Below are 22158 nucleotides of genomic sequence, written 5' to 3'. Positions count from 1 at the left end.
AAAGTTATGCTGTTAAAAATACATTAATCGTTATAAAATATCTTGTTTCAGAACATAAAATAAACCTGACACTAGCAAACTGTTCACTGACGTTAATGAACAGGAGTAAAGAAGTACTGGTAGTGACTCTCACTCAGTTCCTCGCGTCTTTGGAGACCAGACCCTCGGCTAAAGCTTACAAGGTATTCATAGCTTCATTACAAAGTTTAAAATTATACGTGATCGTGATAAGTGGATTTCGATCTCGAAGGATTTGTGATATCTTTCTGTCATTTCTAAATTCGGAAAAAAAATTTTGGCACATTCATCAAAATATGGCGACAGTTAAGGCATTTTATCTAACTTTTAGTTACTTAGCCTAACAAATATAACGTTTATTACCTACGCATCATAAATGCAAACTTAGTTTGACATTCAACTTATTCTTTGTTGACAGTTATCAGCTCGAGCAGAAAGTGTAGTAATCGAAGGTGTAACTTCGGACGGAGACCTAGTGCCTCTCTTGACTCCGGAGCGAGGAACTGGCGTAACCAGCTCCAACCTGCTGGCAGTAGACCTTGAAAAGAACCCTTGTAGTACTGAAGCTGATTATGGACTGTGCTGTCTTATGGAGCCTGTGGAATTAGTTTACGTGGAGGTACGTAAAATGATCTTAATGCTGGTAACATGCAATTTATAAAAGTAAAACTTCTGCATAAGTTTCTGCTTTCGTTCGACAAATGGTGATTAGAATAAGAATAATGTAATGCTCAAAAAAATCTACCGACACACAAGTTAATCAGCTAATTTGAGAAATATCTGAAAGTTTGACTTGGACTTTAAACAAGTAAGTTACTTGGCTATCATCTTCATAATCATGTCAGCCTTAGGGCGTCCAGCTTAAGGCTGAACATACACCATTTCCGTGGCTGGCTGGGTCAACAGTGTATCAGTCAATGATTTTCATTTATTTTACTTTACTTAAGTTTTGTATCTTCCACAGCACTCCTTCACAGAACTAATAAACTTCTTCCAAACTCACTCAATGACGTCCGAGGAGTTAGCAGCGCAAGTGTCTGAAGCAGTCATCAGAGCTGGGGGGGTGAGCCGATCCGTGCTGGCGTATGCCGTCAGCAGGAGGAAGGTGTTCCACCTGAATGTGGACGTGAAGGGACCCTGCGTGCTAGTGCCGGAACATGGGTGTGTGCACAAGTAAGTTGTGAGAACATTTTGTAAGGGTTGGATGGTGGTAAGCGGTTGTTGTTGAGGTTTGCCTTTGGATGGGTGATCGTATGGTGGGTCTTTGGAGAACGTGTACGTGATATGCAGTGGGTTAAAGTTTTTCTTTTTTCCTGACGGGAGATTAATTAATCCATTTTATAAGATCTTTAGGCAGGTTAAACAATTTTTATTTCCATTAGTTGGTATTTGCTTCTTAATAAGAGAATATAACAATCTTTAGAATCTACATTTACCTACATTTATCTGTGCTATAACTTATCTTCATCCCGAAATCATTTGTTACTTTGAAAGAGCACTAGTTCGAAGAGTCTCCTTTAGCTAAAAGTTACTAAAACTAACTCGTCTTATCATCAGGTCTGGTCGTGTAATGATCCTGGACATCAGCCGCATCATCATCAAGTCAGACCTGCAGCCTTCTAACCTGACACTGGAAGACGCCACGTGTATGGAGCTTGAAGAACGACTGTATGACAGGCTACATGCTGAATGTTCTTGTCAGGTTTGTATGCATTTATTCTTGAAATAGTCAAAAAGTTTTGAATTTAAACATTTGATCATGTTGGCATGGTAACAAAAACTACTTCAATTTTTTTTTAGTAACGAGAAATTGGGAAAAGATGTTTCTTGCAGTACAAGATATAAAAATTCTTGCCGCAAAATATTTCGGTAGATATTCAGCTGTCTATAGATAATTGTGTTAGAAAATCGGCTCTCTTTAAGAAATAATCAATCTGATTTCATAAAATAAGGGGTGGTTACTGCAGATTGGTCTTCAAAATGGTCAATATATTTACCCTGTCTTTATCTTGTTTGTCCAGGTTCTATTCTGTGAATGGACAGAACCGTGGCGTGAGTCTCGACGTCATGCAGACTCCGAGCTCCATCTTATACCAAAGATCAAGATGCAAGTGGTCTTCTCTAATAGTATCAAGAAAGATTACAAGTTATTGCCAAAGTGAGTAGCTTTACGAATTATTATATTTAAATGTTTGCTTTCCATGATTTGTAGTAATGTATCTAAGCACCAGTCCAACTGGAATAGTCAGTGTTACTATAACAAATTCTGTAAACATCAGGTCTTTCCATTAAAATTTATTAAAAATCACTAATTGTAGTATGATTTTAATTTTTTTTTTTTTTAATTTTTAGAGACACCGGCCGCTTGACTCTAAACTAATCTAGGGTTCTACCGTTCAAGCAGTGTCTTCTTGTTTTTATAATCATATAGACCAACACCATTGAAAGTTATTATTTTCCTTCAACAGGTATAAACTAAACATCTCCCTCTCAAGCTTCAAGCTGAACCTATCAGACCGTATCATAGGCCTCCTCCTAGACTTCTGCGACAACCTACCAGTACCAGTACCTAACACAGTGCCGGTCTCGTTCATGGACTCTGGAGATTACACCGAGGATGCAGAGGAACCAGACCTGGTGGAACTGCTCGTGATGGACAGGGTCACGGCTGACCCAGAGTACGAAGACCTGATCAAGTTAAGACAGAAGATTGTTGCCGCTTATTTGAGTAGGAATAAGTAAGTAGTATTCTGTCATTGTTTTAAAGATTGATAATATAACGTCCTTAAATTAGGCAGCGCAAGTAAGCAACACCCAGGAGTACACGATCCTTAAGTTGGGTCCTTATAACGGTATATGGTAAGATTACCATGAATGTTTTTTTCTAGGGTAATGTGTTTTTTCTTTAAACATCAAAGTATTTTTCCGTTATGTATGGTAAAATGAAAAAGAGTAATTTTATCTAGCTGATTTACTATGTTAAAAACAACACGCATAGTTTAAGAAAACACTATTAACTAAATATTACTATCTTACATCAACAACCTTGGCAAAAAATGCTTCAACTTGAGTCTAAGAACTTCTGAATATACCCTAGATCGTATTTTACAACAAAATCTCAACTCCATTACCGCCCTTCAGGGCAGCAGAAACCACGTTCGACAGGGACGGCGCCAAGCTGGGCTTCCAGGCGGCGCAGCAGGCGTCTGCAGCATCAGAGCACAGCGACGAGGACATGGAGGTGTACGCGCGGAGCGTGGACCTGCCCGGGTTTGATGATAACGTCTCGCCTTCCAATTATATTAATACGCTGCTGAGGTTTATTGTCGGTAAGTAGTTTAAGCAAGATTTTGCCTTTTTACTAGCATTTTTTTTACGTTTTATCGAACTTGAATTAATTGATGTCAATCCTTAACATATAGTTTATTTTATTCATTACAGCAATTTGCTTTGAGAGTCTAAATTGCCAAATAATAACATGGTATAGATATAAAAGTTGGCAAGTTTTATTGATTGCTTAGAAAATTTCGAGCATTTGTCATCATTAAAAGCGCAGAACCATTTATTTTGCTCACAACAAGAAAAAAACAGCAAATGGACTGGCATATCTTTACTACAACGTATGAATTCCTTCGTTTGGGATGAGCCCCTTTTCCAGCAGTGGGACAGTAATGGGTTGAAAAAATCTAAACGCAATATAAGCTTGGAAATATTTTTGTATAGGTGAAATCGTGATCAACCTATCCCGCTCCACCGACCAAACGGAGAAGCCCTACATCATGCTAAGCATCACGAAGGTGTGCCTGGACGTGGCTCTCATGGAGTTCGGGCCTGCAGTCCAGCTGTCCGTCAGTCAGGTGCTACTGACTGATAAGCAGCATCACAGCAGCACGGGGCAGTACTTGGAGCTGATTACCAGTTCTGGGGAACTGTTTAATTTGCTGTATAGGAAGGTAAGGAAATTATTTTATGCAGGTCAGTTTAGTAAAAAATGTATATTTCTATAAAAATAATTATAGGATCTTATCAAATTTTTAGAATTAACTAAGTTTTTCGAAGTGTTTGGCATCAGAGTATCGTATTTTCATCAGAGAATACTTTTGATACATGTTAAACCAAAATAGTAGCAGTTGTTTAATTCACGACAAAGTACTATAAACCCATTTTGAGAGTCACATCTTTTGATTTCCTTCTAAAAAGTGTCCACTATCCAGTTACAAAAAAAACATAAGAAATTTACACATGACATTACCAAAATGTACTCCACAACAAAGAGCTAAAATATTATCTAAATCAAAGCAAGTAACGAACCAATCATTTTCCCAGGTGCGAGCCGACTGTCCCGAGTTCCGCTCCCACTTCCACAGCGTGGAGCAAGCGCTAGTGGCAGACCTCGGCCACCTGTCCCTGCTGCTGCACGCGCTCGCGCTCAGGACCCTCGTCAAATACCTGCAGTACATCTACGACAAGTAAGTCCATCTTATTTCAAGTTGGATTTACTGATGAACTTAGACTGTTGCTTACTCCTATTACTTTTTGAGTATTTCTGGATAACTATTGCATAGCATATTTGCTGTGTGTTGCAACATAGGCTGGCAGAAACAGGCTGTTGACTGCCACCGTAGCGCAGTTGTTTAGATCCCCACACCGCTACCATTGCGTCAGGAGGTCGCGGGTTCGATACACACGGAACAATTATTTGTACCGTTGCTTGTAGGTTTGTAAAAGTTCCTGCGACACAAAAGCAATCGTTAGAGCGGGAGTTGACTTTAAAAAAAGGCAACCGTCTAATACCCGTCTTCCCTTTCTTCAGCATTCATCTGCCTGTGATCAATTTAGGTGTCGCACTCCGCCATGATAACTATGTGACCATATATTTTATTATGACGCGATGAAACATAATTCGTGTGTTGTTGCTAAATTTAGTTGTTTTTAAGTAATTATAAGACTTGCTTTGTATGCAAGAAATTGTATTTGAAATATTGTATATGGTCTAGAGTCTTTGTATTACATCTACATTTACTTATTTTAAAATAGCTAAATTAATCAGCTCGTCGGGTATCGACATCTTCATCGCAAGACAAATCGAGTCATCTGGTACAGGCGGTTGGTACAACGTCGCTTTTCTGTAGTTACTCATTTACCGAGAAGCGACGTTGTACCACTTGACTGTACTACAACAACATAAGACAACTTTACACCATTATCGTATACTTCATTCTTATTTCGTAAGTATTTCTTTCGTATTGTTATATACATTTTTGATTAGCTCTTCCTTTACTTTATTTCCGTGTGTTATGGGTAATATCATGTACATTTAACGTTTTTAAACTCTCGCGACTAGTACACATAATATTATAATGCAATTATGCAACGGGTCTTATACGCGAATGAAAATTTAAAGGTTAGGATACCTTATTTGCTGCCCGACGTTTCGATCGAATTACATCGACCGTGGTCACGAGCTGACTGATGTGGCTGCTTAGTGACTGCTGCTAAGCAAATAAGGTATCCTAACCTTTAAATTTTCAATCGCGTATAAGACCCGTTGCATTATAATATTGTCATGTACATTATGAGCGCGATCGAGTCACATAGTACAGGTAGTTGATTCATCTTGATCACCAAAAGACATCGAGTCGCTTGGAACAGGCAGTTGGTACAACGTCGCTTTTCTGTAGTTACTCACTTACCGAGAAGCGACGTTGTACCATTTGACTGTACTACAACAACATTAATACATAATTATTACGTAAGTATTCCTGTACTTTTGAAAACAAATTCTTCATTTTTTTTTCCATTTTGATCCTGTGTCTATTATTTTGTTTACAGTTTGTTATCATATCCAACGTGTGGTATAATCTTCATTATTACCACTAATTAATACTATCAGAAGATATCGCATCGCCTGGTACAGGCAGTTGGTGCAACGTCGCTACGCAGTAATTATTTCACTTACCGAGAAGCGACGTTGTACCACTTGACTGTATCGCTACAGCATTCCAGTAGTGGCTACGTCATCAACATTGAAGAACCTACAAGCTTAAGAACTTATATTATTTCCTCTGATTTTACTTGTAACCTTTTTTAATATTTATCCTATTTTATTAGCTGTTCAAAGTTTAGCTCCTTAATTCAAATATGTTATACTAGCTGACCCGTGCGGCTCCGCTCGCGTGAATGATTTTTTTTTACTAATTCAAAGCTTAATTATTCCTTAACAACAAAATATGCTTTTTTTCACGAAAAATATTCTCAAAATGATTTATATCTCATTTAACTCGCGCTAAAGCATATCCGCCATTAAAACTGTTGCCATGACAACGGAATCTTGTTAATTCAATGTCATTATAATATTGATTATTCGCGACTTCGGTGGCGAAACCTGAATTTTCCCGGGAAATGCGTCATTTTCCCGGGGTAAAAAGTAGCCTATGTCCTTTCTCGGGTATCAAACTATCTCCATACCAAATTTCATGCAAATTGGTTCAGTAGTTTAGGCGTGATTGAGTAGCAGACAGACAGACAGACAGACAGACAGACAGACAGAGTTACTTTCGCATTTATAATATTAGTATGGATTATAATCTTCACTATTAGCGCCATGGTATCATCATAGATCGAGTCACCTGGTACCGGCGGTTGGTGCAACGTCGCTACACTGTAGTTTTACACTTACCGAGAAGCGACGTTGTACCACTTGACTGTACCTCATCATCGCAGTAGTTACTACGTCATCAAGATACAATTCGGCATCGAAGATTCTGCAAGCATAACTTAGATTTTTTCTCTATTTTTGTTTGTTATCTTTTTTGTCTGTTTTTATTCATTAATTATTAGCTGTTCATATGATAGCTCACTGTAACTAACGTGTGGTATAATCTTCACCATTTTTGCCATAGTATCATCACAGATCGAGTCACCTGGTACTGGCAGTTGGTGCAACGTCGCCTTACGGTAATTACTTACTGATATCGAGAAGCGACGTTGTACCACTTGACTGTATCACATCATCATAGATGCTACGTCATCAAGATAGGGTCTGCATAGAAAAATCTGCAAGCAAAATATCATTTTTTATTTCCCTCCATTTTTGTTTGTAACCTATCAATCTGTGTTATTAGCTGATCATATTTTAGCTCTTCAACCAATATTCAGCATAAGTACCAGTTGAACGTCTTCACAGATCGAGTCATATGGTACGGGCAGTTGGTGCAACGTCGCTACACTGTAGTTATTTCACTTACCGAGAAGCGACGTTGTACCACTTGACTGTGTCACATCATCGTAGATGCTACGTCATCAAAATGGAGTCTACATAGAAGAATCTGCAAGCATAAGAACTTATTTTGTACTGTTTGTTTTTAATCTTTTCTTTTGTTTTAATAGCTATTCATATCTTAGCTCTTCAATATCACAATATGTCCAATGTGTGTTACAATCTTCACCATTTTTTCCATGTTATCATCATAGATCGAGTCACCTGGTCCTGGCAGTTGGTGCAACGTCGCTACGCGGTAATTATTTCACTTACCGAGAAGCGACGTTGTACCACTTGACTGTGTCACATCATCGCAGTAGTTGAAGCGTATTCAAAATAGAGTCTACATAGAAGAATCTGCAAGCAAAATAACATTTTTTATTTGTCTCTATTTTTGTTTGTAACCTATCCATCTGTGTTATTAGCTGTTCATATTAATTTAGCTCTTCAACCAATATTCACCACCAATTGAATGCCTTCAGTAATCGAGTCATATGTTACAGGCGGTTGGTGCAACGTCGCTACGCGGTAATTACTTACTGATACCGAGAAGCGACGTTGTACCACTTGACTGTACCACATCATCGCAGTAGTCGCTACGTCATCAAAATAGAGTTTTCATGGAAGAATCTGCAAGCATAAGAACTTATTTTTGTAACAATGTTTGTTTTTAATCTATCCTTCTGTTTTAATAGCTATTCATATCTTAGCTCTTCAATAGCACCTTATATCCGACGTGTGATATAATCTTCACCATTTTTGTCATGGTATCATCACAGATCGAGTCACCTGGTACAGGCGGTTGGTGCAACGTCGCTACGCTGTAATTATTTCACTTACCGAGAAGCGACGTTGTACCACTTGACTGTATCACATCATCGTAGATGCTACGTCATCAAGATACATTGGAGAATCTACAAGCATAATAATTTATATTTGTCTCTATTTTTGTTTGTAATCTTTTGTGTCTGTTTTATTAACTGTTCATATTTTAGCCCCATCATTAGTTACTTTATTCCACATGATTTATTTTTCATCATAGCGCTAATACCATCAGCGGTCGAGTCACCTGATACTGGCAGTTGGTGCAACGTCGCTACGCTGTAATTATTTCACTTACCGAGAAGCGACGTTGTACCACTTGACTGTATCGCTACAGCATTACAGTACTTGCTACGTCATCAAAATACAGTCTACATAGAAAAATCTGCCAGCAAAATAACATTTTTGATTTCCCTCTATTTTTGTTTGTAACCTATCAATCTGTGTTATTAGCTGTTCGTATTTTAGCTCTTCAACCAATATTCAGCATAAGTACCAGTTGAACGCCTTCACAGATCGAGTCATGGTTCAGGCGGTTGGTGCAACGTCGCTACGCGGTAATTACTTGCTGATACCGAGAAGCGACGTTGTACCACTTGACTGTACCACGTCATCGCAGTAGTCGCTACGTCATCAAAATACAGTCTACATAGAAGAATCTGCAAACATAGGAACTTATTTTGTACTATGTTTGTTTTTAATCTATTCTTTTGTTTTAATAGCTATTCATATCTTAGCTCTTCAATATCACACTATGTCTAATGTGTGTTACAATCTTCACCATTTTTCTCATGATACCATAACAGATCGAGTCACATGGTACAGGCAGTTGGTGCAACGTCGCTACGCGGTAATTACTTACTGATACCGAGAAGCGACGTTGTACCACTTGACTGTGTCACATCATCGTAGATTCTACGTCATCAACATCGAAGAATCTAGAAGCATTAGAAATTTTCATTTTTGTTTATCTTCTATTATTAGCTGTGCATAATTTAGCTCCACCACAGCACTCTATACTTAATGTGTGGTATAATCTTCGCCATTTTTGCCATTGTATCATCACAGATCGAGTCACATGGTACAGGCAGTTGGTGCAACGTCGCTACGCGGTAATTACTTACTGATACCGAGAAGCGACGTTGTACCACTTGACTGTATCACAACAACATAACAGTAGCTGCTGCATCATCAACATAGACTTCGACATTGAAGAATCTGCAAGCATAAGATACGACTATAACATAATCTAAATAAAATATGTGTGAATTTTAGATTAGTTTTCTGTGACTTTAAATTTCAGGTTATAGAATTGTGGTTTTATTTTTATTTCCTCGCAGCGGCTTGTTCTATATTCAGACATGCTTAATTATTCAATGCGTGCTATACAAATCAAGAAGAAACAAAATAAATAGAATGGAGAAGTAAAAGTTATCAACGGTTCTGTATTGGTCTAATAATTTATTTATGTGTATTTCTCATAGGTTTTAGCACCATCAGAAAAGACTGCAGGCCATAGTGTTGGCAAAGTTCAAATAATGCTGGTGTTTATATCACTTAGAACGTCAGTGTTATCTGGATCTCTTGCCGTCACTACCTACTCATCGTTTCTACCTGCCACCTTGGTCATGTCACTTCAAGGACTACAATCATGACTTGGAGGTAGTCCATCTAGAGCACCCGTTTGACCTAGCACCTAGCCTTACTCACCTACAGTTGACAGGTTGAGTGTTTTTTATTTCCCAGGGTTTTCTCAGTCGCGCATGTAACGGATGGTTACCGGGGCGGCTTTTTAGTGGAATCACCACATAACCTGCTATTTTCTCCCCTTGGGATAGCGGGTATCCGAAGGGATTTTTCACCCCGTGAAAAATAAAAGGTTTTCTTTGTGGACTAGGTTAGGTTCTATTCGAACGGGTGCTCTAGATGGACTACCTCATAACTTCGGTAATCTGTATCATGAGTGCCTTTAATTGCTTTGTTTTGAACCAATTACGCCAGTGTTCAAAATGTGTACGTCCCTTTTAAGTTTTATTACCTTCGGATTTGTATCCGCTATTCTATCTAGTGGACTTTGAGCAGTTTCATTCACTTTTGCAGCTGTGGTTACATCCATAAGATAAAGTAAGTAAGTTCTGAAACTGATACTGGTAATTAATAAGAGCCAGATAACCTATCTACTAGATAAAGTGTATGAAAGTAACTGCCATTTCAACCGATGAGCGAATCAATACTTATTCGGAAGTGATGAAACCGAAAAACTACTAAACTAATAAACCCTTGATTACAAATGTCGAACACCTTTCTTTATATTTTTAAGTATGTTTCGTTATACCTATAAATAAATGTGCGTTTTTTTTATAATATAATGTTTTTCACAGCAATCTAAACTGTTTTAAAATTCTGTGTTTTATTTAATTATATAATATGATGTACCTTTGTCCAGAATATGTGCACTACCACTTTTACCGATATTTGCTCGCTTGACTGATGAAATATCTTTGAGATACTTTGTTTCCACTATACCTCGTCTAGGTCTACTCTTGTTGTTCGAAACGACGAAATTTTGTAAACACATTCTTTTAATAATGATATCCTAGCCCGGTATATTTTAACCCGTGATCTTATAATATTAGAAGTTCATAATAAAGCGGACTAATTATGCAGCAAATTGCTGCATATTCATTTATTTTGCTGCCAGCAAAATACTTTTTCTTTGTCGTTCAAGTAGTCCTTGAAATTGTTACTAATTTAATGGGGGTCAGCGAACTGGAAAAGTTAAAAAAAAAAACTAGTCTATAAACATTTGTACCCGACTGAACACACTTAATATTACTGTACAAAATTTCTGAACTTCTGAGTTAAAATCTTGTCAATCATACGAAATGTGATCAAATACTCTTATTTCGTTAAACAACAGTAGACCCGGCCTCTTTTAAATGTCTTTCCCTTTTTAGCTACAGCACCCTGAAGCCACAACCCAAAGGACCTGCATTGGGGTTCACATGACGCATTTATTCTAACTTGAAGTAACAAAAGCGTCATGTGGATCCCACTGAAGGTCTGTTCTCTCCGAGTTCTTGCAGCACTAGCACCGATGCACAAGAAACAAGATGTTATGACACTCCCAAGCACTGTAGCTGCAAATGACAAATTGTAGACCACTGATGTGTTATTTAAGACAATGTTTTGTTATTCTTCTACACTTGGGATTTGTACTTTTGGTTGTGTTATGCTGTTTTTAAATTACACGGCACTTGATAAGGTGTTATTTTTGTGGATTGCGTTTTATGAATGTGTGTATGTATTTCTTTTTATTGTTATGTATTTATGTAGACAATAGTGTACTTTTTACAAAAAAAATGTTAAAAGCAATGACCATGATTGTGATGTTTTTTTCAGGGCGTTACTTTTTAATTAACAGTATATTTTATAAGATTTTCGTTTCTTCCGCTCTGTGTATGATTCTAATATGTATTTTGCTTGTCTGTATGTACCTACAACTAGAGGTATGTTAATCATATGACACAAATAAAGAGACTCAAAAAATTCCAACACATTACTTTACTAGCTTCTGTTTATAACTTTGCCCGTGCAAATCGCGGGATGAAAGTGTTTTTCTGTGGTAATCAAAGCTATAAACTATCTGTGTACCAAATTGCACCAAACTTCATCTAGGAGTTTTGTTGTCATTGATTAACAAACATTCCTAAACTAAACTCCTTCTACATACCACTGAAAGTAATCACCAGTCTTCAGTTCTTCAAGCCTGCCTTTTGTTCCCAGGATCCAGAACCGGCATGCCTTAAATTTGAAGAGTGTGGTGGTGCCGAAGACCAAGTCTCTGTGGGAGTACATGATGCAGCCCGAAGCTGATCCACCTGTGCCACCTGGGGCTACTAAGTTCAGTTATTCAGTCAGGTAAGGCGCGGGCAATATTTAATTTTATTCTACCATTTTTTTAGACCTCATGGACAGATTTTATTTATTGAAAGTACGCAACACGTTATGACTATCGTTCGTGCAATAGTGTACGTAATTGTTGCTCACGACATTTTGGGTGCAATTCTCAGGTCAGGCAAAGTGCATAGCATTATCTAATCTACATTTGAACATTATTGAATACCGCTTGGAGTTTGATTACGAGCTAGGTATATCTTTACTACTTTGTATTAACATTATAAGCTTCCTCAAGTGAGTGTACATAAACATAACTTTCTATCAATATCTTCGCTTCGAATAGCTGAACACGAGAAATTCTTAAAATTATTTTTCTTTTTCTTTTTTTCATATTTGGACAACATATATTGAATTTTACACACCACTATTACCTACTCCCTCTTTTTATCCAGAGCATCGTCAGTTTCAATAAAGCTGTGTCACCTGGAGTGCTCGGTGCTGGAGATGCGACTATCATCTCTGGAGAGCGACTGTGTGTTCCGCGCCAATGACCGCATGATCTTCAAGCTGTACCTCAGCTCTTTACACTTGGATGACCTGTCTGAAGCTACGTTGTATCCTAAGGTAAGGGTTCAAATACTACGGTTTTTCATTGCGTTATAGGCCCCCCTTAATAAATACTTTGAGTCATTTTAGCAGTCAGCAAAGTAAAATAGTGCCGACTAATAAACTGAAATGATCAAAAACACGAACTACTATTTGCTTCGAATAAATTAAGAAGAGAAGTAGCTCATCTTTTGATGCCGCTTTCTCCATCACTCGTCATTAACCATTAAGAATTGTCATATTATTATATTCTAATGGTTAATGAGGAGTTCTGGAGAAAGCGGTCGAAACAGAAGCAGTATGTCGAATATAGGTTTTTATTTATTTTAATTCTTCTCTTAAAGAACACTTCTAAGTCATTGCTATGCTGTCTCTGATTCGAACCGTCTGTCACTTACATAAGACGCGCAAGCTATGCTTAAAAGATTCGACTGTTTTTAAGTCTCACATCTAAAACTCTTCTCTCTCTCTCAGTTGGTATGGCCAGACGAAGACAAAGTGCTAGAGATCAAGTACGTCCGCGCGGCGGCACGGCTGTACGGCGCCGGCGCCAGCGACACGCACTCTATGAAGGCGCATGGTGAACTACGAGTGTATGTCGGGAGACTACACGTGGTGGTGTTCTGCTGTGTGCTGCATCATTTACAGGTATGATCTAGGAAACATCTATTTTCCTTTACAATTAATGTTTTAAGATTTGCCTATACTCTGATAAGTTAACTAGACTAAATCTCAAGGTCCATGTTGTGTTAAGGTTTTTGAAAATTGGTCTGTTTTTTACTCTTCTACCATTTGCAAGAACGTTTTACTTATCTGTAGTAAAGTTAGCCGAAAACAGGTATGTGCATATCATGTTCTATAATAAAGATAACTTCGCTCACAAATTATTCTAGTACAAAAAATATACATACTTACGTATATAAAATCATGCCTTCTTCCTATCTCAACTATGGTTTAGAGTAAATTTCCCATTAAAAAGAACGTTACGAATTTACGATCTATCTTTCATGTTGTAGCAATTCCTCGAACCATTGATTCCAAGCTCAGTAGCATCCGAGGCAGCTTTGGCAGCTGAACGTGCTGCTGAGAGACAAGCTCAGGGTATGAGAAGTTGGAGCACGAGGTTAAACCTTGTTATAGAAGTAAGTGTACTTGTTTTAAGAGACGTCATCTATACTAATATTATAAAGCTTAAGAGTTTGTTTGTTTGTTTGATCGCGCTAATCTCAGGAACTACTGGTCTGATTTGAAAAATTATTTTAGTGTTAGATAGTCCATTTATCGAGGAAGGCTATAGGTTGTATATCATCACGCTACGACCAATAGGAGCAGAGTAGCAATAAAAAATGTTACAAAAACGGGGAAAATTTTGACCCATTCTATCTTATGTGACGCAAGCGAAGTTGCGCGGGTCAGCTAGTATTAATACCATGGCCGACAATAAAAAACAAACAACATCAACAATTGGGTACTTGACTACAGTCAAATCGGCTACTCTTTATGAAATGTAAAAAACACATTTTAATATACAAATATAGTATAGTGCCTAATAAATAAATGTTTCAGTCTGTATATTACAATTTTAACATAAGTCACGAAAAAAGTAACGTAGCCTGTTAAAAGTTTATTTTAATATTATTTCGTTAACTTACCCCCGGTTTCTGAGGTACATTTGACAGTAGTTTATTTTTATATGAGTTTAAACTCTATTGAATAGATAAACTACTTCTACTAAATGAACCTCAGAAACCGGGGGTTAGTGAAGTATACAAAAAATGAAAAAAAAAACATAAAAAATTAAAAATTAAATTGACTACTGGGTCAATGAATTCGTATTTGTTTTAAGTATCTTCACTACAGTGAAGGCTTTTATAATGTTGTTGGTTTGTTTATAGATCCATGCTCCGGTTTTACTGTTGCCGCAGAAACCTTCGTCTCCAAATCTACTAGTCCTCAATATGGGTAAGTTTAGAAATGAAAATTAAATTCTTAAATACCAATATTAAGGTTTCTATACTAACAGTTTTGTTCCATTTAAAGGACAGTTATACTGCATGCAAAATATCATTAGAAATGTTTCTAGTTGTAATTTTCAACTCTAAGTAAGTAACTGGGAAACCAGATGACTTACACTTTTGAAAATATGTCTTCAATCAAATAAAATTTACGTTAAGTGCTTATAAAAGTGTTTGTTTTTCCTAGGTGATCTTTTAATAGAAAACTTCTTCAAGCAATTAAACACTGGTCAGGAGCCGAGCAGTCCTCACCAGATTCCTATTATTGACAACATACTGATCAAGTTGGTAAACATCACGTTTTCAAGGGCTGTGATGACGCTGGCTGGAACTTTGGAAGTACAGGTAAACTTACTAGATTCTATTACTCAAAATGAATGAAGTATTAAATAAATAGATACATTCTTGTGACCTACAGAAAGCTTACAGCAAACCATATCGTCCGCAGTTAGTCTAGAACGTGATCGCCAAGCAATTAAATTCGTCGTCATTTCTTTTAGATAGTTCCTTAAAATAAAATAACTACAAAAAACATCAAATCTATCAGTGATCATTTACTTTTTAAGAAGAATATTACAAAATGTTGCAGCGTACATTATATTAATTTCGCAATTTTCTATGACATCATAGCAATAAATCAATACGGGACTCACTTCAGTTGCTTATTTTCATTTCTCGAAAGCCTTCAAACATACTTAAACAAAAAGCAATAAACACAAAACTCAACATTCCTCTCATCATGGTCTCCCAGGAGCCGATCCTGGAGCCAGTATCGATCCGCTGCGACATGAAGCGCGCCGTGTGCTACCAGCAGTTGGCGCGCGGGGGCGGGGCGCGCGAGCTGCTGGCGCTCGACGCCGACGTGGCGCTGGAGCCCGTGCTGCTCAACGTGGGGCAGAAGGACCTGGCCACCGTGCTGGCCGTCTGGACCGACAACTTGAGCGAGGGACACTATATTGGTAAGGGAGTATAATTGAATTTTGTTGAGTTGTAGAGTAAAGAGTCGATATGATTGGGTTGTATTTTTCACCACCGTAAAATTTATACTTTTGTGAATCAAAATCACGTAGGACACTTGTCACGTGTAGCATCGCATCGCATTACGTCGCGTCGTGTTGCGTCGCATCGCGTCGTATTCGTTGCTCACTCAGAACAACGCGTTAGGTTCTTCTAGGCAAAAAATCGGCAAATGATGTCGTGAGCTAACTTGTGAACTAAATTGTGAGGCCATTTGACCAGGTTATTGTGTGATTTTCATGATATTGTGTTTAACGATTTAAGTTTGTTTTAGACTACGTTGATTTTGTATATACTAATTTCAATTATTCGTATTTTTGTCTGCAGGGAGTATAGTACCAAGTTCACCAGTAGATTCAGCGCCATCGGACTCTTCAGTCAAAAAACTACAAGCTTTCTTCGCACAAGGAGAGCCTATTAGAAAAGAAGCAGTCATAAGGTTTGTGACTTCTAATGACAATTAATTTTGTTTAATAATTTTATCATTTCATCGTGTTCTATCTGTTTTCATAATGTAACTTCTTTTATACTAACTAACACACGTAGCTCTATTTTCAATATTTCCTGCCGCTACGCATTAAGATCGGTTTGATTGTTTAGTCGTGAGAACATACAGACTCTTGTATGAATAATTATAAAAATAGTATGATAGCAAAATTTTTTACAGTAACGTGTGGAAAATGTCGTTTAAGATTTCATAAATCATTTTTCTTGAAGGGTCTATCGTAATTTAACCTACTAATTAATTACAATATTTTTTTATGAACTCTAATCCAAAATATTTTATCCAGGTTCGTCGTAGACGGCCTAGAATTAAAACTATTCTCCGACATGGACGAGGTACTAAGCTCTCCTGTACGTGATTTGAATCATGGTCTCGCGAAGCTGACTGCTGGAGAAGCGACCTTCCAGCTAGAGTACAGTTCTGACAGCAGCCTGGAGCTCAAGGCTAGTCTACAGAGTCTACTGGTGGAGGATATTAGACCAGATCCAAGTATTGTTATTAAGAGGTAAGTAGAACGTTTTGCAATTATTTCCTTTTGGTGTATTGTGTTGTAAATTTATCTATGTAAGTTAATTACAAGCGTTTAAGTATGTTTATTAGCTGTCTGGTTACTATAGTACAAGTTCTGCTTAGTTTGGGATCAGATTGTGAGTTAATTATTAAAAAACAATAAACTTAAGAATGACTTTAAAAATGGATGGTATGTAAGAAGTGGGATTTTTTTTTCTGATCCTTGACTTTGTCAATTTGCATTCCTCAGAAAAACAACCAAGAGTTTAAAGTAAAAACATATTTTACTCTAACGGGTCCCCAAAATCTTCTATTTGTGTCATTGTAGCTAAGCAGTTCTACTTTATCTTTATTTTCCTGTTTGTAAAGAACATGCGTATTAAGTAAGGTAATGCCAACAGGATATTCCAATCGCAAGGTGGTACATCAGGCGCCCACGACGCTTGCATCTCGGTGCGACGTCCTCCGCTCATCGACGCCAGCCTGCGGGTCACGGGCGCGGGGGCGAGGCACGCCGACGTGAGGGTGGACAGGACCAGGGTCAATCTGGCGCTGCCGTTCCTGCTGCAGCTGGCCAGGACGTTGCTGGATGCTATGCCTGGTAAGCTTCTAGATGTCTTGACGAAAATTGCCTATTTTATGAGGTGTATTAAAGTGATTTTCTGTAATAAGTTGTATTTGATTCGAAAACGACTGTGTTTCAGAATCAGTAATTATGTATTGTATTAAACTTGGCTTGAAGGTTTATTATACATAATTATTTAAGGAAGTACGATCATAATTATTATTTTAATTTGAATTTGAAAAATAACTAAAAAAATAAATACACTTTTTGTTTTGGGCTTATATTTTTTTATTTTCTTAGAATTATTAAGGAAATAAACTCGAACTCGAAGGTAAGTTATCTCGGAGAGTACATCGAAAAACTAGTTATTAAGAAATAATAAAGACTAAGTAGTTTCTTGTTTATTTGAACTACTTTAATATGGGTTCGTTATATTTTATCAGGTGAGAAGACAATGGAAGGTGGTGTAGTGAACCACGGTTACGTGGGTGACGTGCATCCATCGAAGCCTGGCAACAACAACAGGGCAGCTAGACTACCCAGCTCCAGTGATTCTACTAGCGGATATTATTCTGCAGGTAAGAGAACCTTTTACTTTTCTAGGGATATTAAATTAATCCCATACTATGAAGTTGATCAAAATCGGTATTGCGGTTTAGCTGTGATAGCGTATAAGGCAGTCTTTGGCGTTTATTATGTAAATCTTTTTGCAATATTGAAATACGATCGATATTATAACTGTTGGTACTAATAAAATAAAAAAAAATAAAGCTGATTCCACCCTGTGACCACGGGGAGTGCAACCTGCGCAAAAACGTTAGGCATTTCGAAGTTAAATGCGTGTTCGCGTTAATTCCCGTAACCTATTAACCTTATATATTACACATGCTACGCGAAAGTTCAAGAGTTATAATAAGCTAACACCAGTCTTAAACATGCCAAAAGCATCACGAAATTGCCACTCAAAAAAACACGTCTGCATAAATTTACTTTTGTTACAGCAAACTCCGTATCAGAAGAACAACCAGGTCTATCAATATCCATCCAGTTCCGGCAACCAGAGATCATGTTCTTCACAGACCTCACCAAGACCGAGGGTCACGCACTCCTCCTTCGAACAGAACTCCTCATAGACTACTCCTGTCACTCCAACAGCGAGTCTTTAGTCGTTTCCTTAGCTGGTCTCCAAGTGATGTCCAAACTACAGTCCAAGTTGAAGAACCTCCCCCCTCAAGTGGTGCTGAAACCTTGTGACGTGGAATTCTCGAAGTCTTTCAAGAATATTGAGGAAGGTGTGAGAGTTAAATTGGGTGTTTCAGAGATTGAAGTACATATCGCTGCTACTACTGTACATACTGTTATGGGTGAGTTGAGTTTGACTGTAAATCATTATTTGTCTTTTTGTTGTTACTTTTAATTTAACTACCACTTTTGTAAAAACCAAGGTTAACCTTACTGTATATGCTTTTAACACCCTTTTTTATGGCAGGACTGCGCAATTAATCTTGATTTGTTATCACATGAATATAATTATGTATCAATATGTATCTCTGATAGCAATAATATATTACGGTCATATAATATATTGTTTTACGATTAAGTTGTTAAAAACAAGTTCTACCTCTAGACCTTATTGCAGATTTACCTACAGGCTAAATACAAAATTAAAACGAACCATACTTATTTCGCTAGCAAAAACTTCTATGTATAAATTATATCCCTTTTTTACTAGATATAATCGAAGAAATAACTTCCGAACTGACGATCCCTGATGAAAAAGAACTCTTCAACTTTGCGACCTACAATCCAAAAGCGGAGAAACAGGACGAGGACCTCTGGTGTCCAAAGAAGCTGACTCCTTACGTGACCCTGAGCCCTGACAGCTACCCGCAGCCGAAGTACCCTTGCGTGAGACCTACGGAGAGCTTCCTCATGACTGTGCCGTGCATCAGACTCATGTTTGAAATGGAGCATACTGTCAGAGTACCTGTGTTGATGTGTAAGGTGAGATTTTCTAAAACTCTCGCGACTTGTACACACATAATATTAAACAAATAAGGTATCCTCTTAATCTACCTTTAATTTTCAATCGCCTTTATGATCCGTTGCATATTAAGTTTTTTAGTGATGATCTGTTAAGTTACGGATGCTGAATTTGGTCAATGTTGAAATACGTAAGGCTTATTTATGAAAGAGAATAAGATGGAAGATGTTTTGTTGACAAGGGACAGTTTAAAAGCTTAACAGCTTTTAAACCCCCCGATTTCTTAAAGATTTCATACATTTTCTTAGAAATTTACATATGTATTTAACTCCATAGATTATTGAGTATTAGGCTTGCTCTGAATGGGCCACTCCTATGGGCTAGTTCCAGTCTAATCCGTTGCTACAAGTTTCCATTCGCTGTCAGACAGTCTTCGCCACAATCTTCGTTCGTTCCATGAACACCAGTGGAACATAACTATGACTAAACTGTTTCATTACATTAAGCCACCTATAGACTCACGGGGGATTAACAATTACTCTTTTATATCCAGATGAAAACCGAAGTATCAATTCACGACTGGTCAGGCCAGTTGCACGGTTCAGCTCAGCTCAGTATCCTAGCATCTTGCTACAATGAACGAGTGGACGCGTGGGAGCCGCTCATAGAACCTGTCGTGCAGTCTGAAAATGTGTACAGGCCTTGGGAGATTACTGCTACGCTGTTTCAGGTAAGTTTTACTTTTATATAACTTTGTTGTGTTGTATGCTCATTGAGATAGTGTGTTCGTGTACAACTATCACAGGTTTTTTCATAGCGAATAATGTTTGGAGTAGGTCTCCAAATCAATAATTATTTCTTCTGGTACTTTCGTCTCGTAATTTCATGTAGCGTGTGTGTTAAGGAAAGATTTATGTTTCAATTTCGTACTACGAGTAAAAGTTGATTCATCCCAGGGTGTTAATTAGCTCTTAAAGTACTAAAACTGACTTAAATATCGTCATTTTTACACAAAATCTATTAAAAATCTTGCAATTTACTTTTAACTCATACATTTTAAGATTACAATTTTTTTATCCAGGCCAAAGCCTACCCAATGTCATCACGCCTAGACTCCTCAAGCCAGCAAGAAACGGAAGCAGACTCCTCAATCGCCTCAGACCAATCCAGAAAGCCTAAAAAACGCAACGGCTTCGAGTCCGAAACGTCGGCAGATGAGTGTGACACGGACAACGAGATGACCTTTATAAGGAACCCTAATGGAAGGGAGAGCAAGCACTATAATGTGGACTTTAGTGCAGGTCATATGTCTTTCCTGGGTTTACTGGATGCCGATGAATCAGATTCGGAGAATGAAAGCGGACTTATGGATAAACTGGCGACGGCTATTGGACACCTTTTTACTGAGTAAGTTGAAACACATTTGGTTTATTAAATATGGATTTAGTAACTACTTTTGTTTAAATGTAGGATATCCTCAGATTTTGTGTTTATTAGTAGTAGTAAGGTACAAAGGTGGTCTTCATAAATTACTGTAAGGAAATAAGTTTGATTTCCATGGGAGATAAATAGAATATTTGTTACAATTACTTCAAACATAGATTTTTCCGCTCGAGGGTGTTAAATTAAATTTCAATCTTCATATTGCTTGCCGATAGCACCATGGTCTTCTCTTCGATAAAAGGACCATTGTGAAGTATTCTTATTCATCGATTCTTGCAATATAGTGCTCCAAGCAATAGCATTGCAAGCAAAATTTCTTAATCAATATTAAAGGTATGTTTTGCTATCCTAGAACAAATATAAAGCAAAATATATCTTGTCTAGTGACTCAAGTGCGGAAGAATGCAGCAACGACGAAGACTCATCAGCGCCGGAACACAGTGAGGTGGAAGCTGGCAGTGATCATGAGGAGACGGAGAAAGCCGTCACGTTCACTGATGGAGAAGTCAAGACTAAGAAGGAGACGGAACATAAGACTGTTACTTTACAAGTAAGTTTTACAACTATTGTGATGCAGGATTAAATGAGATTAAAACGTATATTAAAGCTCATGGAACTGGTAAAAAATTTAGTGAAATTCAGGACTATAATAACAACTTCGTGAAGAAGGTTATGACATAATCGCCAAACAAAAACAAAAAGTGTTTTTTTTAGTGAAGTTTGTAATTTTTTACATTTTAATAAGCTAAACTTTTTATGAGTGGTGAAAATTGGTTATTGGGATATCAACGAATTATTGCGTCTTAAAAACGAATCCATGCGCTTTGCGTATTTCACAAATCGCGCTTAAATGTCAAATGCTTGCTAGTCAATAATACCGACTAAAGAAAATCGCACTACCTATTTATTATGAATGTTTCGTTCAATGAAATCTTCATAATTATCTTTCAACGTTTTCACCAGGACCCAGTCCGCGAAGACAGCGTAGACTCCGGCCTAGACGTGGAAAGCTTCGTGGACAAGACGTGCACGTACATCGCGGTGGAGGCGCGCGACTTGCTCAACGTGACCGTCACGCCGGCCGGGGCCAGGAGCCTGCTGGACCTGGCCGCCGCCTGCACTGACAGAACTGCCGTCGTTACTGCCATTGTGACAGGAGAGAGTGGCTTGTTGCTGGTTAATGATATAGGTAAGTAATATTATCATAGTTGAAGTTTCTGATGTTGTTTAGTTGTTACTTTTTACGCTAAAGATATTTTTTGTACTTTGATGACATTAAGGACACAATAATATGTAGGTGCAGTTTTTCCGCACGGAAAAATTATACTCACATATTTCCCCAGGAAATCTTTTCACGAGAACAATATTGCAAATGAAGCTAAGCTATTTACGTATGGTAATAAAATTAAGATAGAGTCTAACCTAAACCTTGCACTTTAAAAGCTACTCTGTAAAATGATATTTATGGTATCTGCTCTAAGAGGTATTGATATCAAAATACGCAAGCTTGCG

At 37.7% G+C, this 22158-nt stretch overlaps 1 protein-coding gene across 2 annotated transcripts in view; it reads left to right on the top strand.

The window, feature by feature from the left end:
• LOC142975852 (intermembrane lipid transfer protein VPS13A-like) overlaps positions 1 to 22158 on the top strand; it is a 57952-nt gene that overhangs the window by 19139 nt on the left and 16655 nt on the right. For both annotated transcript variants that reach the window (XM_076118957.1, XM_076118956.1), the window contains exons 9-34: positions 52 to 182; positions 437 to 637; positions 983 to 1191; positions 1576 to 1720; positions 2040 to 2176; positions 2487 to 2756; positions 3160 to 3347; positions 3742 to 3971; positions 4345 to 4487; positions 11888 to 12022; positions 12454 to 12625; positions 13082 to 13255; positions 13624 to 13749; positions 14503 to 14569; positions 14810 to 14967; positions 15374 to 15581; positions 15967 to 16078; positions 16431 to 16649; positions 17056 to 17255; positions 17663 to 17797; positions 18221 to 18583; positions 18952 to 19223; positions 19757 to 19933; positions 20285 to 20610; positions 21031 to 21196; positions 21610 to 21835. In XM_076118957.1, the coding sequence (XP_075975072.1) occupies positions 52 to 182; positions 437 to 637; positions 983 to 1191; positions 1576 to 1720; positions 2040 to 2176; positions 2487 to 2756; positions 3160 to 3347; positions 3742 to 3971; positions 4345 to 4487; positions 11888 to 12022; positions 12454 to 12625; positions 13082 to 13255; positions 13624 to 13749; positions 14503 to 14569; positions 14810 to 14967; positions 15374 to 15581; positions 15967 to 16078; positions 16431 to 16649; positions 17056 to 17255; positions 17663 to 17797; positions 18221 to 18583; positions 18952 to 19223; positions 19757 to 19933; positions 20285 to 20610; positions 21031 to 21196; positions 21610 to 21835 (4890 nt within the window). The remainder of the gene's footprint in view (positions 1 to 51; positions 183 to 436; positions 638 to 982; positions 1192 to 1575; positions 1721 to 2039; positions 2177 to 2486; positions 2757 to 3159; positions 3348 to 3741; positions 3972 to 4344; positions 4488 to 11887; positions 12023 to 12453; positions 12626 to 13081; positions 13256 to 13623; positions 13750 to 14502; positions 14570 to 14809; positions 14968 to 15373; positions 15582 to 15966; positions 16079 to 16430; positions 16650 to 17055; positions 17256 to 17662; positions 17798 to 18220; positions 18584 to 18951; positions 19224 to 19756; positions 19934 to 20284; positions 20611 to 21030; positions 21197 to 21609; positions 21836 to 22158) is intronic.

This window comes from Anticarsia gemmatalis, chromosome 10 (genome assembly GCF_050436995.1).
Source record: "Anticarsia gemmatalis isolate Benzon Research Colony breed Stoneville strain chromosome 10, ilAntGemm2 primary, whole genome shotgun sequence".
Classification (NCBI taxonomy): domain Eukaryota; kingdom Metazoa; phylum Arthropoda; class Insecta; order Lepidoptera; family Erebidae; genus Anticarsia; species Anticarsia gemmatalis.
Note: the sequence above shows the minus strand (reverse complement) of the source record. Positions and strands in the feature narration are given on the sequence as shown.